The sequence below is a fragment of the Phocoena phocoena genome, chromosome 9, assembly GCF_963924675.1.
Source record: "Phocoena phocoena chromosome 9, mPhoPho1.1, whole genome shotgun sequence".
NCBI lineage: Eukaryota > Metazoa > Chordata > Mammalia > Artiodactyla > Phocoenidae > Phocoena > Phocoena phocoena.
In genome coordinates, this window is record NC_089227.1 from 54,016,699 (window position 1) to 54,032,446 (window position 15,748).

The window sequence follows — 15,748 nt, forward strand, 5'->3', positions numbered from 1 at the left end:
ATTGTTAATTCAAAATGATAAAACATATGAAAGTTGTTGATAAATTGCAAGACATACAAATAAAGGTAGGGTGAAAGCCAGAAAAACTGAATGAATAATGCTGAAAGTATAAAAAGTTCCACAAGACTTACTCAGTAAAGAGAAGAAAGCCCTAATGGTCACGAGGAGGTGGCTTATAGGCTTGATGTGAATGACATATATCTTTGGTTTGGCCTCAGTGCTGTTTTAAAAATCAGGAAATATCATGATTTCTGGCTTCACTCAAAATTAGTATTCCCCACATGGTAATAACTGGCAAGGACTGAGAAGCAGACTCTCCCGTTGGGCAGACCATGTGACTACTCTTTTGCCACAGGCCTCACCCCTCCCTATTGTTTTATACCTGGCTCACTTTATTCGAATTATGTGCTACAGATGCTTACAGACATCTGAATTTATGATATCCTAAAATGTCTAAAATATGTGTTCTTCCAACTTATTTTTATTCTGTAAAAATCTCAGGAAAAAGTAACATTCACGAAATCACATCGGTAGGAAGATAGAACTTAGTCCTACCCTGTACAAGGAAGAAGCACTCAATAATAATTATCATTATTAATTAATAATCAATGTTATTAGTTTAATCATATTTAAATAAATGACACATTTTCCCCCAAATAAATAATTCAAAGTAAATTAAAATGTATGTGTACCTGAAATTAAGTAAAATTCAGCAACGTGCATCACTGAATATTTTTAGTTTAAAATTCTGCCCATGAATTGAGTATACAACATGCTCATGAACTGAATATACAACATGCCCATGAATTGAGTATTAAAAAAAACCTGACTCAACAAAAAAGGAAGTTTGGCTAGGTTTTTAGCCTAAAAATCTTCACTGCTTGGCTATATAAGGTATTTTTTTCTAAGTGTTATTCTATATTACAGCATATATTGATTAACAATGTTGTGTTAGTTTTGGGTGTACAGTAAAGTGATTCAGTTATACTATACATGTATCTACTCTTTTTTAAATTCTTTTCCCATTTTGGTTATTACAGAATATTGAGCAGAGTTCTCTGTGCTATACAGTAGATACTTGTTGGTTATCTATTTGAAATACAGTAGTGTGTACATGTCAATCCCAAACTCCCCATCTATCCCTCCCCTCCACCCTTTTCCCCTGGTAACCATAAGTTCATTCTCTAAGTCTGTGAGTCTGTTTCTGTTTTGTAAATAAGTTTATAAGCCTTTCCAAATGGTTTACTACATAGCAAGACAGAAACAGAAAAATTGCTTTCCATTTATTAGGATAAAGCTGTACATTGCAAACTAAAGAATCACATTATTGCTGCTTCACTTTTTCAATATAAAACGGAAGTTTCCCTTTTTTTTTTAACCTTGCGATTTTTGTAAGAGAAGATATTAGCCCCTACATTAACTAAGTGAATCCAAAGAGTTAACATTATGAGTCACAGAAATATTTTTGGAACCTCACAAAATACTGTTAATTGCTTTACCTAAGAGTGTTTCCTACTTACAGGTTGTTGCTGGGTAACAGACATGTTTCTTTATACATATACCTTCTCCAACTTACAACTTTACGGACTTCTTTCTTCTAAACATATTCCTGCACCCACTAGTTTTACCCTAGGCACAGACAAGTTCAAACAACACAAAATTCAGCAACTCCTACCATGAGATGATCATTCACAATCATCAGTTCAATATATTTGGTTTCCTCCTCTATGTTACGAGGATATCGACGAAGCTGCAATATGATAAAGGAAATAGCTCGTAAATAAGCCTCCGATCTTGGCTATGGGAAACTTATGTTACATATTAGATTCTCAGATATTATCCCTCTTTTAGCTGAAAGTTTGTACTCTTTTACCAACCTCTCCCTACCTAGTTTCCCCCACTACCTAGCCCCTGGCAACCGCTTTTTCACTCTGTCTCTATGAGGTTTTTTTTTTTTTAGATTCCACATGTAGGTGATACGATGCCATATTTGTCTTTCTCTGTTTGGCTTATTTCACTTAGCATAATGCCCTCCAGGTTCATCCATGTTGTCGCAAATGACAGTGTTTCCTTCTTTATTAAGGCTGAGTAACATTCCATTGTGTGTGTGTGTGAGTGTATCTGTGTGTGTGTGTGTGTGTGTGTGTGTATATATATATATATATATATATATACATTTTCTTTGTCCATTCATCCACTGATGGACACTTACATTGATAACACTATATTGTATAATTGAAATTTGCTAATAGAGTAGAATTTCAATGCTCTCACCAAAAAAAAAAACAAAAAGGAAATACATAAGGTGATGGATATGTTAATTAAATCCATGAGGGGAATCCTTTCACAAATATAATGTATATCAAATCATCCAACTGTATACTTTAAATATCTTACATTTGTCAATTATACTTCAATAAGCTGAAACAATTTTTTTAATTAAAAAATTTTAAATATGGGAGAAATAAACAAAACAAAACTTCCCCTTTTATTTATTTAGTATTTTTTTCATTTTCATCAATTTACTTAGTTTTTGAGTGAGTAATAAATTTGCATGGTTCAAAAATTAAAGAATTATGAAAAGGTATAGGATGAAAGTTCTCCTCTCACCTCTGTCCCCCATCTACCAATTGTTACTCCTTCCCCCACAATGGGTACAGCACAGTTACTGGTTTCTTCCAGAAATATTTATGCATATAAAATCAAATATGAGATATATTTTATTTTGTACTTCCATTTATCTCCTTCTCTCTTGCATCAGTCTATTTTCATTTAACAGTATATCTTGGAGATTATAACACATGGTTTAAGCTCCTGAGAATCTCTGAGAGTTCTACATAGGGAGTGAAATGATTGACACTTTTACTATATAATCTCCAAATCAGGCTCTGAGACATGCCCCTTCTGCTGATAGGGTTCAGAGGATGCCCCAAGTGATATACAGGAGCTCTGTTAGGATAGTTTGGAGAGCTCTCAGGCAATCTTTGGTTACCCAGTGCAGCTGTATCTGTCTGTTCAACCACAAATTTTCTCCACCTTCAAAATCATGACCAATGAATGGTACTGTCAAGAGTCAACGAAGGCAGCCACATCCTTTGGTTCTCTGAAATTAGTCTATAGCACAATCTTTAACAAGATCTGCAAAATTAACTTTTTCCTTTGTGCCATACTTTGACACACATTTAGTTTTTCAATAAACCTTTTTGTTCACTTGCCCGAGGGCCATTTTTGTGATAAGGGTATACAATCAAACCTAAAAAAATACATGAATGTTTGAGTATTGCATTTAAACTAAAATATTTCTGCCACATGGATTTTGTTTCATTGCTAATGCATTCCCAAATTCTAAAAAACTTTACTTTTCAAAATCCCTTAAAACATCGAGTTAATAGGAAATAATAGACTATAATTCTGGTTTTGGAAACCAAAAAATAACATAAACTGCATCCACTGACAAGAGTTTTCTTAATGGATTTTTTACAGATGTAATACTAAAATAAAATTTATATCAATTATTAGAAATCAAATTCACAAATGTATAAACAATAAAACATTTCTAGAAAAAAAAAAAGGATGTTGTTAGGATGATACTATTTGCTTTGTTAATTGTGGTAGAGACCTGAGCCTTTCTAACAAGTAGACTTATAACAAGTCCCAGTATTTTCTTAGTGTCAGAGAGTTGCCATATTGGCCACACGGTTTTATAACACCTCGCCTCCAGGGTCCACAGCTTTCTCATAAAGAAAAATCAAGGGTCTGTCTGCTTAGCAAATGACTGGATGTTGCAGATGTTTATGAAGAACTTCAAGGATCATGTCAAAAGAAAACTATCCCATTCTCTTGGTTCTTAAGTCATGAAAGTAAATACTGATTCAAATTAAATCCTGACGGCAATTACTTTTATCTATTTAACGGGGCTTCAGTATATGTGTATATTCACAAAACACATAGAGCTCATAGTAGTAATTCACGGGACACAACAGCTTCTGAGAGGCAGTATGTAATGCATACATGGTTATAAGCACTGCTCTGAGACCAGACTTCTAGGTCAGAATCCCAGCTCCACCACTGGGTAATCCAATGTAACCCTGGGCAAGCTTCTTAAGCCTCTTATGCTTCAATGTCTTTATCAGTAAATTAGTGATAATATTAATAATAATTCCCTCTTCAAAAGATTGTTATGAGGATTAAGCATGTTAATACAATTGTACACGGTGAGTACTCAATAACATTTAGGAATTATCATTCATATTAGAAATCTGTATGTAAACACATTTTATTTCATACTTACTAAACACATATTAAAAAGAAGATACTTCATTCCTTCAACGGCTTTATCTTATTAGAGATCTATTTCTCTCATCCTATTTTTATGCCATACACACACATTCATACCAACCACCACCACAACTGTCATAATATCTTAATTCTGATGACCAGAGTTCTTATTTTGTCTAAACTATTTACCAGCTCTACGATTCTGGGCAAGTCATTTGCACATTTCAGAGACATCATTTTTTTTTGCTGTGAAAGGGAAATAATAGCACCTACTTCATGTGGTTAAAAGCACTGTATGAACTGTTGTTATTATTAAGTTCAATACCCTTTGAACATTCCTAAAGCAGACATTCGGGTTTTATATCCTAGACTCCACAAAGTGTTGATAGCTCAAGTGTGAAAATACCATTTTGTGGCTTCAAAACCTGATGGAGTCACTCTTAAGGGGGTATCTTTAAGGGGATAAATACAAGGACGTGTACCACCCAAGTAGACTCCATGTTGTGGTGTACACCCAGGCAAGGAAAGAGGCCTATGGTAGAAAGAACCTGAGATGCCACAGCAGGGGCCTCATAATCCGTCTGTATGATGAATGACTATATTATCACCACTATGAGTGCTTTTGAGTCTATGAAATAATATGGCCCCAACTCCACTGCTCCTACGAATGTGTCAACCCTTCTTGTTTACCACACTATAGCAAATGCCTGAACTAATTCTTATCCCTCACAGACTTCATGTAGATTAAATTGATTGGCAGTTGCCAAATGTTTTTAAAACATCACGACATATACCTGTGAATACATACCTGTCGTTTACTCCGTTTTGGTCTTGGCTTCAAAATAAATTTTGGTGGAGTGATGTTTACTTGTTGGAATTCTAAAAGGAAATAAAAATAAATTAAATTTAACTTAGTGCATTTGCCAGGTTTTTTTCACGAAGGGTAATCAAAGTTTTACTAGCCCTTCTTAGTATAAATTATAACTGTACTTTAATCATCAATGAGTATTATAATTATAATTTATAAATTACAGAATTATAACTAATTATGAATTTTATAATATATAATATTGTGCTTAAGGAAAATACAAAACATTGATCTAAGTAACTGCATTCATATGAATACTAAATAAACATACCACGAAGGAATACAATTCAAAAAAAATCTCAAACATTATTCCTGTTCTAATTTACCTCAAAATTTTTCTCAAAATTCTCCTACAAATACCATCACATTTTTATGGGGAATTGTCTGAATAGCCACTCGACCTTCACTTCCACCACTGACCTTCACTAAAGAATGACACACCAAATGCTGGTGAAGATGTGGAGCAGTTAGAACTCTCATATAATGCTGATGAGAGTATAAAATGGTATAACCACTTTGGGAAAAGGTTCTGCAATTTCTCTTCCAACAGTAGTTCTTAAATTGTGATCCTTGGACTGGTGGCATCAGCATTACCTGGGAACTTGGAAATGCAATTTCTCATAACCCACCCAAGGTATACTTAACCAAAAGCTGTAGAAGCTAGTGCAGCCACTATGGAAAACATTATGAAGGTTCATGAAAGAATTTAAAAGAGAAATACCATATGATCCAGCAATCCCACTTCTGGGTATATAGCCAAAGGAATTTAAATCAGGATCTCAAAGAAATATCTGTACTCCCACGTTCACTGCAGCATTATTAACAACAGTCAAGATACAGAAGCAACCTAAATGTCCATCAGTGGATGAGTGGATAAAGAAACTAAGATATATACATACAACGGAATATTATTCAGCCTTAAAAAAGGAAATCCTGCCATTTGCGACAACACAGATGAACCTAGAGGACATTCTGTTAAGTGAAATAAGCTAGACACAGAAGGACAAATACTATATGATACCACTTATATGAGGGATCTAAAATAGTCAAACTCAGAGAAACAGAGATTAGAATGGTAGTTGCCAGGGGCTGCGGGGAGGGGATATAAGGAGTTATTAGTCAAAGTGCACAAAGTTTCAGTTATACAAGATGAGTAAGTCCTAGAGATCTACTGTACAGCTTAGTGCATATAGTTAAGGATACTGTATTGTATTAGATTTTATGTTAAGTGTTTTTATCATCATCATAAATAAAGAGGGCTGGAGGAAACTTTTGGAATGGATGGATATGTTTACGGCAGAGATTGTGATGATGATTTCACGGGTGTATATTTATCTCCAAACTCATCAAGTTGTATACAGTAAACATATAAAGCTTTTTGTATGTCAATTATACCATAATAAAGCAGCTGAAAAAAAAGAAAACAAAAAACCTAAAGACAAGGCCAGCAACCTGTGTTTACCAAGCCCTCCAGGTGATTCTGATGCATGCTGAAGTTTCAGAACAATGTTATACAGTTAAACATATACCTACCTTATGACCCAGTGATTTCACTCCCAGGTATTTGATAGAGAAATGTAAACGTGTGTCCACAAAAAAGATTTTTGACCAGAATTTTCATAGCTGTTATAGTCATAATAGCCCAAAACTGGAAACAATCCAAATGTCCATCGACGGAAGAGATAAAAAATTGTGGTATATTCATACAATAAGAACATACTCAATAATATAAAAGAAAGAACAATTGCTACCCTCAACAACATAGATCTCAGGCATGTGCTAAGCAAAAGAAACTGAACATGATGCATAATTCCATCTGTATGAAGAGCTACAACAGGAGAAACTAATCTATGGTGAAAAAGTCAGAAAAGGAACTGCAGAAGTGGTGGCACTGACAGGGAACAGACACAAAGGAAGTTACTGGCGTAATAGAAATGCTCTATATCTCACCAGGGGAGAATATGGGTGTCAAAACTCAGCAAACAGTACACTAGTTTTGTGTATTTCATCATAGTAATTTTCTACTGCAGTACAATTGACATACAATATCATATTAATTTCAGGTGTACATCACAGTGATTTGATATTTATTGAATGTATATAGTTTGAAATGGTTAGGTAAGTCTAGTTACCATCTGTCTCCATACAAAGTTATTACAATATTATTGACTACATTCCCTATACTTTATATTACATCCCCATGACGTATTTATTTTATAACTGGAAGTTTGTACCTCATCACCTTCTTCACCTATTTCACCTGGCCCCCATTCCCATCTGCTCTGGCAATCACCCAACTGTTCTCTGTATCTATGAGTCTATTTCTGTTCCGTTTGCTTGTTTTGTTTTTTATTGTAGTAATTTTTAAAACACTGAGGGCTCAGTGGTCAGTGTTTAAATAAATAAGCTTTTCTCAAAATGTGTTCTTAGGAATACTAGTCCTGAGAGATGTGTCAAATGAAACAAAACGTTCCACAGTCAAACACGTTTGAGGAGCACCTGATCATATTTCTATCTCTGGCAAATACATAATGCATAGCAAAAAAAAAAAAGACATAATATAATCCATAACTCAGTGACACTATTAAATCTAAAATAAAAAAGCTTCCTTTTGAGCTTATATCACAAAAATTGCAGTTTTAACATTTGTCTGCTTTTTGTTTCCTTCTAATTTGTCATAGCAAATCTAAAAATGTTGAGAGACAAATGACACTCAAAATCAACACTGAAACTTCTGATAAGAAAAGAAAACCATAACAAACTGAGACAGACTTGACTTTTCAAAGAATATGTTCAAAACTCATTTTTAATAACAGCAAAACTGCTGAGTCACTTCCAAAGTTTCTATTGTAAAGAAACCCTGAACAAAGTTTTAAAAAAATTATAAGATTGTATCAAAGCAAGCCTACAATAAAGTCCTTAGGGGGGACTCTTTATTTATTACTTTAAATATTAATTATTGTTTCCAGTAATGTCTATAACATTGTAACTTTGTTCTCAGGCAGCTAACCATGATTTATTTTCTTCCCATAATAGGGATTATAAAAAGTTTCGTAAGATAACGAAGGAACAGTCTAAAGTGTCCATGTAAAGTAAAATCAGCTAGCTATATGCTCATTTGCAGATTTTTCCAAATAGTGAATTCTATAAAATAGGATCTTCTATTTCTTTGGCAGCAGGAGAAAAGGGGTGAGTTCTGTTTCTCTTCGGGATAACCGCAGAAGGTCAAGGAGTTACAAGTTTGTTTCAGAGAGGAAGGAACATTAGAAAACACTTACTTCATTTTCCAATGAGAAGACAATGCAGCCTTTAAGTCATTTTCCTAAGTAGTAGTTTAGGGTTTGCTTTAGTCTAGTAATTTTTCCATTTGCCCTTGTGCCTCTCTCCCAGGGTACATTCTCGTAGTGCCATAATCCAAACCCCCACTCAGCCCCTTACTAGCTGTGGGACCTTAGAAAAAACAAACTAGCTGAGCTTCTGTTTCTTCATCTATAAAATGGGAATGATAATATTGACCTCACAGAGCTGTTGCAAAGATTAAAAAGAGTTTAAAAATTAGAATGTACTATGGCCATAGTCAGGGCTCACTAAATAGGGGAGGAAGCATCTCCACGTCAGATATTCAAAGTGTGCCCTATCTTTAGAAGGAGAACATGAATGAGTCTAGCATAGCCAAAGATAAATGCACTCTGCATAATCATTGCTCCACTAATGAGGCCAAAGCCTGAGTACTCTGCCTTTCTTGCCAAGACAAGACATGGATGCAACTCTCGAATCAAATCTATAAATAGATGGACCCATAAACACACATGGGAAGGAAGACCAATTTCACAAATAGCACATCATCATAATAAATGTTAATCTACAATATTCTTTCTTAAAATGCTGGGGCAAAACGAGATGAGGAAACAACAAACGGGAAAATAATTAAGGGTTCATCTCTATGTTTACAAACTCAGTATGTCACCAAGAATGAATTTTATATATTCTATGTATGCAGACCGATTTTTGCTTTAACATTATTTCTCCTGGAATACCTTACTTTGAGTCTTATAATTTTAAAAAGTTTTCCTTCATCATGTTCAAGCTATATCTTTCCAAACTCATCCACTATAAACATGAGGTAGGTTTGCATTTTATTCTCTCTCTTGATGTTACTTGACTTTCTAAAACTGTTATGAGCAGTCACAGGCTGATGATATTCCACATATAATTAGCTCTAAAGCATTAAAATGAATTACTAAAGTCTTTTTTTTTTTTAAATCACTATAAGAAGATCATACCAGATGGAAGATCATCCAAGGGAAATTCAAACAGTCTGGATTTGTAAACCGAATGAAAACGGAAATCCTCCTGAAACAACACAAACAAGAGAGATGAGGCAGGGACAACCAGATATCTCCAGGCTCAGGCAATCATAGCTGGAGGAGCTTAGACCTTAAAAGAACCGTCGCTTGACTACGCATTCTCTTGGGTTTGGAAAGGCGAAGAGCCATTGCACAACCCCTCCAGCTCACTCCTGTATTCTCCCAGCATCAGAGTGACAGCCCATTAAAAGCAAAACACCTTCACAGACAGAGAAGCCAAAGCCTGCAGTAATCAAAAAGAAATGAATGGACCTATTCCCCCAAGGAGAAGCAAGACGCCTGGGGAAATGGGTTAATGTTTTTTACAACTGGTTCCTTCCCACGGAGCCCTGCCCCCTTTTAGAGCCTGATAGCTTTGTTAGGCACACTGCAGAGCTCACAGTCTCCCTGTACTGGGGAGCCGGATGACTGGAACAAGCAGAACGCCCAAAGCAGACCCTGCCTCAACATTCAAGTGTCACATAAACTTCTGCGAAAAACCAACAGATAAAAAGCCATGTTTCATCTAAGAAAACTTAATGAACATTCAAATAACTTCATCTGGCTTCCTTCAATTACCAAAAAAAGAATGTCATAAAGAGTCAAGTTTCATGATATTACTTTTTTAAAAAGTCACGCTGTTGGGCTTCCCTGGTGGCGCAGTGGTTAGGAATTCGCCTGCCAATGCAGGGGACGCGGGTTCGAGCCCTGGTCCGGGAAGATCCCACATGCCGCAGAGCAACTAAGCCCGTGCGCCACAACTCTTGAGCCTGCACTCTAGAGCCCGCAAGCCACAACTACTGAGCCCGTGCGCCTAGAACCCGTGCTCTGCAACAAGAGAAGCCACCACAATGAGAAACCCGCGCACCACAATGAAGAGTAGCCCCTGCTCACTGCAACTAGAGAAAGCCCCCACACAGCAACGAAGACCCAACACAGCCAAAAATAAATAACTAAATGTATTTAAAAAAAAATCACACTGTCAAGCAAAGTGACAGGACAACTCTCAGTGGGTACCCAGAAAATAACACACAAAACAGATAGTTTCCCACACAAGACTGTTTATGAGTGGCAAAACAATGTGTGTTTCTTGAAATTATTTGCCTCTCTAAGTGTTTGATCAGTGTTCCATGATACATGGAAGAATATCTGTGTGTACAGAGCTAGGATGGAAGTGCATTATGTTTCTCTATAGTCAATAATAGTAACCCTTTTCTAATTTGTGAAAAAGAATGTTTCAACTAAAGTGAGAGAGAGAATTGAGAAAACCCAGATTTCTCTAAACTTCATCACCACGGGGCCTTAAAGAAAATGGGCAATAGAGAAAAATCTGGAATCTAGAAAAGAAAAAGGTTGGAAAATCACATTATCTATGGATTCGATCTGTTATGAACTGACTATGTGTCTCCCAAAATTCATGTTTAAGCCCTAAACTCCTAATGTGATTATATTGGGAGACAGGGCCTGTTGAGGATGCGACAAAGGTTAACAGAGGTCACAAGAGTGAGATCCTTATCTGATAAGGTTTGTGCCCTTATGAGAAGAGGAAAAGACACCAGACCTCACACTCTCTCTCTGTCATGTGAGGACACAGTCAGAAGGTGGCTGTCTGCACCCCAGGGAGAGCCCTCAATGAACACTGACCCTGCTGGCACCTTGATCTTGGACTTCCAGTCCCCAGAACTGTGCGAAAATAAATTTCTCTTGTTTAAGCCACCCAGTATTTTATAATGATAGCCTGAGCAGACTAAGACAGACCACAGCACATTATGGTGGAGATAGAAATGAAGGCTTCAGGACACCTCAGAAGGAAAGTATTTCCTACTGAATGGAAGAGTAACAGGCAGATTTTTTTTAAAAAAATCACTGTGATTTTGCCTTTTTCACGATTTAATTTAAATGTATATGTGTACATATTACACGTATATATGTATACATATATTCCTGACCCTAAAATATGAAAATAAAGCAAAATAGAGAGAAAAAAGAGGGGGAAAAAAGCTCCCAGCATCAACATTTACATTTGCCACAGCAAACAGAAGGAGCACTTACTTGGGAGGTATCATTTCCTTCCGGCTCGATGAGATAGGTGTGGTTCCCATCATAGAACATCCCACTGCCAAGGACAAGAAAATACTTAGGCCTGGCAATTGACTCTTGCCTCAAAACAAGATCATTTTAAAGTCAGCAGCAGCCGGAGGACCAGTTTACTTCTCAATGCCCACTTCCCAGTCCCACCCATCACACGGGGTGCACACCACATAGCACACCCCCCCACACACACATACCACCCACAGCACACATCATACACACTCACACACACCACACACACCACAGATCACACACACACTACCCATACCACACACACACACACACCACACACACCACACATCATACACACACACACACCACCCACATACCATACCACACACACACCATTATACCGTACATTACACCCCACAGCCCCACACATATACACACCACATACCACAGACACTCACACACACACCACACAAGACACACATCTCACTCCACGTATCTCACACACACACACATACATACACACACATCATATACATTTAATAAGATGACAAAAGCTGCAGGAAGAGCAGAATAGGGCGGGCACAAGGCAGCAGGATGCAGGGAACAGGGCGCAAATCTGAAGTTCAATTCTGGACCTCACTGGCTAGAGATGATTGTCAGCCAATTGGGAAATCCTCTGGAGGGCATCTTAAGCTACATATGGCCTCAGCTCCCACTCGGAGAGATCCGATAGCCGTCCCTTTTAGAGTAATGTGGTTCTTCTACTAAGATCAGGTCCCTTCGGATACTGAGGGAACTTGTGTTACCACTCAGGTGTCTGAGGGGGGTGAAGCTGTGATCTTCTGCAGTCACGTTTCAGCGTTAGGTGGAAATGACTGCATTATACCCAAGCTGCTAACCATAGAATAGTATGTGTCTTTCATTGATCGCTTAGCGAAATCGGCTGGTTTCCTGAGCTATAATTATAATGGCCTCCAGCTCCGTGTCTATCCAAATTCATTCACTCCTGCAGTAACATCTTCCACATGTCCTCTACTTTCATATACCATTAGAAATGCCCTTTTCACATCTGTAATGTTTTCAACCCAAAGTGCACTTTCTGAATTTGGATGACACTGCATTTGGAATTTAAAGATAAACAGATGCAGTTTGTAAGATATTACTGACAATATATGCCTAAGGAATCAGTGAGGGGAGCATTTTCAGAACAGTAGACACCAAATACGGCAGTGAACATTCTGCTGATAACAGGCCAGACCCAACCAGAAAGCTGTATGAAACCATCACCCTTTGCCAAAGTTCACATGGATACACTGATTAAGTAGCAAGCAGATTGTTTTGTTTAAATAGCATTGGGTACTATTTCCTCTTGAATTAGGTTAGTATCCAATGCAAAAATCAGTTATTTTTTTATTGGATTTAAACATCATGATACAAACATGATATAAACAAAGCAGATTCTGACACCATCCATGAAGATTCTGGTTCCCTAAATGAATTATTATTATTATTTTGGCCCCAGGGCATGTGGAACTTCCCAGACTAGGGATCGAACCCATGCCCCCTGCACTGGAAGTGTGGAGTCTTAACCACTGGACCACCAGGGAAGTCCTGGTTCCCTAAACGAAAATATGCCATTTTTGATTCTTTAACAATTAAAAAGCATGTGTGTTTCATTTACTTTGTTTGAGGACTGAAAGCTTTCTGTTACATTTATATAAATTCCAAATAGTATACTGAGTCCATCACAGAGTTTATAATTGATAAAATCCTATAGCTAGGACCAAGTCATTACCGGCCAATTGATTGAGCTAAAATTTTAAAAGGCTGTATCAAAGCAAGATTTTGAAAGGAAATATTCATACAAATTGCCACAAGAGGGCAATAAACTTACATTTGATTCCATTCTTTAATGTTCCCATAGTTACAGGATTTTGTCAAAACATCAGACATACCAGGACCAAAATATTGCCCATCAGTCCTTCGAATTTGAAAAAAAAATGTGCTCCTGCAGGTTCTTTATGGAAAAGATGTGAGTTTGATTATTTTACCCTTTATGTTCTTTAATGGAATTCAGTAAATCAAGAAAAACGGAAAATCTCAACATGTACTTGGTCATTTATAGAAGATGAGTCATGGATGAAATAATATATCTCATATCTAAATCACTGCAATTGAGACAACATAAATTATTTAATATTTAGAAATAGCTCCCCCAAATATTTCTGTCAGCAATGTTTGTTCAGAAAGTAAAATCAAGATGAAAAGTAATAATTAATAAATAACAAAAAGGAACAAGAGTGAACTTATTCAACATGCTCATAAAAGTCTAAGAACACCAAAATACACTTGTACACAGTCCTGACAGTGTCCCTACACATGGTGGGTTTTCTGTTTGTTTCTTCTTGTTTAGTCTTAAATGAAAAAGTTTCTAAAGGGAGAAATAAATTTTACTTAGTTAAAACAACAGAAGCAGGCTCTGAGTTCAACTCCTCAACTAGTCACTAAAACATCCTTAAAGTTCCCTTTCCATCCTTAGAACTGTGTAGGATTAGTAGCTCTTGGTCTGAGGGTCTCAGGTCTGTTAGGGTCTTTAGAAGGCAGTAATACCTTCTCTCTTATTTTCACAATATTGTGTCCATTTGGAAAACTGGAGGGTGGGGGAGGGGAGGGGCAGGGAGGAATTGGAACATGTACTGGGCAAGACACTTACACTGTGACTTTGGACTGAGATTTTAAGAGGAAGAGAGAGGAAGGAAAAAGCCTAGAACAGACATTTGTTGTCACAAAAGTCGGCAAGCCCAGTGTACTATTCCTGGCTGACAGCTGTGCTCATCTTGAGATCAGAGATGACAATTTTACTGCTGAAGGGGATATCGACGTTTCTTTTTCCAGATTAAGAATGCTGAGGCTCTCAGATATTAGGAACGGATTCCATGTTTGTAAAAATGTCTCCTTATTCAAAGAATTTATTTAAAATTAGTAAAATGGTCCTTTAGAAAAAACCAATAAGCAAATGGAGGTCTATCCTGCTCTCAGGCATGTGACCTCCTTTCTCTGGCCATTTATCTGATCCCTGTGCTCTCTCCTTCCTGCCTCTCACGTACCTACTGCCAGAACATGACCAGAGGCACCACTTAGGCAGACTGGCTAGATTTCCCAGCCTTTCTCATTAGGTCTCTTTCCTCACTTTCTTTGGACCTGTCAGTCGAACCCCTCCTCCTGGAAGATTCTATCAAAGCCTGTTCCGGGGCCCACTCCACCTTCTTCAGGTGACATCTCTCTGGAGCCCTCAGGGCTGACCTCATTCAGTGCCCACTCTCAGCTTGCGTTTTTCTCAGGTTTTTTCTCTCTCAAAGAAAACAAATATACCTACCACATTCCATAGCACGAAGCTGGGCTAGATTTAGCTTCCCCACTAGACTGGGAGCTCTTGCGGGCAGGGCTCACGTTCTAATCCCCTTAATATTCCAAGTGGCTGGCACACACCAGACGCTCAATAACTGTTTGTTAGATGGAAAATCCACGTCTCTAACTTGGTAACGGACAGGAAGTATTTTAAAGCTTCCAAACAAAACTTTCACAAAACTAAAGTGCTAGCTGGTTCTGGGCCCCAAAAAGTAACAAGGAGGTTGGATGATTTAGTCTAAGTAGAATGCTGAGGGCTGACACAGTATCTTTATAAGGGGTCACAAGACAAGTAAGAGACAGACAGCTACCTGGGTATCACCATCATAGACAGGATGGAGGAAGCTGATCTATTTCCACAGTAAACATCAGCAAACCTACTTTGATAGTGAAGGTTACATAAAAGGAAGCAAGGCCCTGAGGAAGGATGAACTTCCTTCCATAGAGATTTCTGAGAACAAATGAACCCTCCCACGAGTTTGCTGTGAGTTAGATGGGATTCTGGCTGAATAAAGGGCTAAAACACATGAGCTCTTGAGGTCACCTGCAGCCCTTGTCTTTGTGCAAGGAGTCAGGAGTTTCTACCTCCTGAAATCTCTATTATTCCATACAAATGTAAAAATGAACATCAAGGAGTATGAGGGGTAGAACGGGTACCAAGGGGCTAAACACCCACGGAAACAGAGAACAAAGTTACCCAAACCACTCCTGTCTCCATCTGGATGAAACTAGAAAAATGTTTCAAACATCACTAAGGATGCATATTACAATCATAGAGCCCCTGGTTTCTACATCTCTAATTTAA

At 37.4% G+C, this 15,748-nt stretch overlaps 1 protein-coding gene across 15 annotated transcripts in view; it reads right to left on the reverse strand.

Annotated features, from left to right (window-relative positions):
• ADAM22 (ADAM metallopeptidase domain 22) overlaps positions 1 to 15,748 on the reverse strand; it is a 236,835-nt gene that overhangs the window by 62,954 nt on the left and 158,133 nt on the right. For 14 of the 15 annotated variants that reach the window (XM_065883907.1, XM_065883906.1, XM_065883901.1 and 11 more), the window contains 4 exons: positions 11,545 to 11,608; positions 9,430 to 9,499; positions 5,087 to 5,157; positions 1,676 to 1,750 (listed from right to left, as the gene is read on the reverse strand). In XM_065883907.1, coding sequence (XP_065739979.1) covers positions 1,676 to 1,750; positions 5,087 to 5,157; positions 9,430 to 9,499; positions 11,545 to 11,608 — 280 coding nt within the window. The remainder of the gene's footprint in view (positions 1 to 1,675; positions 1,751 to 5,086; positions 5,158 to 9,429; positions 9,500 to 11,544; positions 11,609 to 15,748) is intronic. The other variant, XM_065883908.1, reaches the window with a different exon arrangement.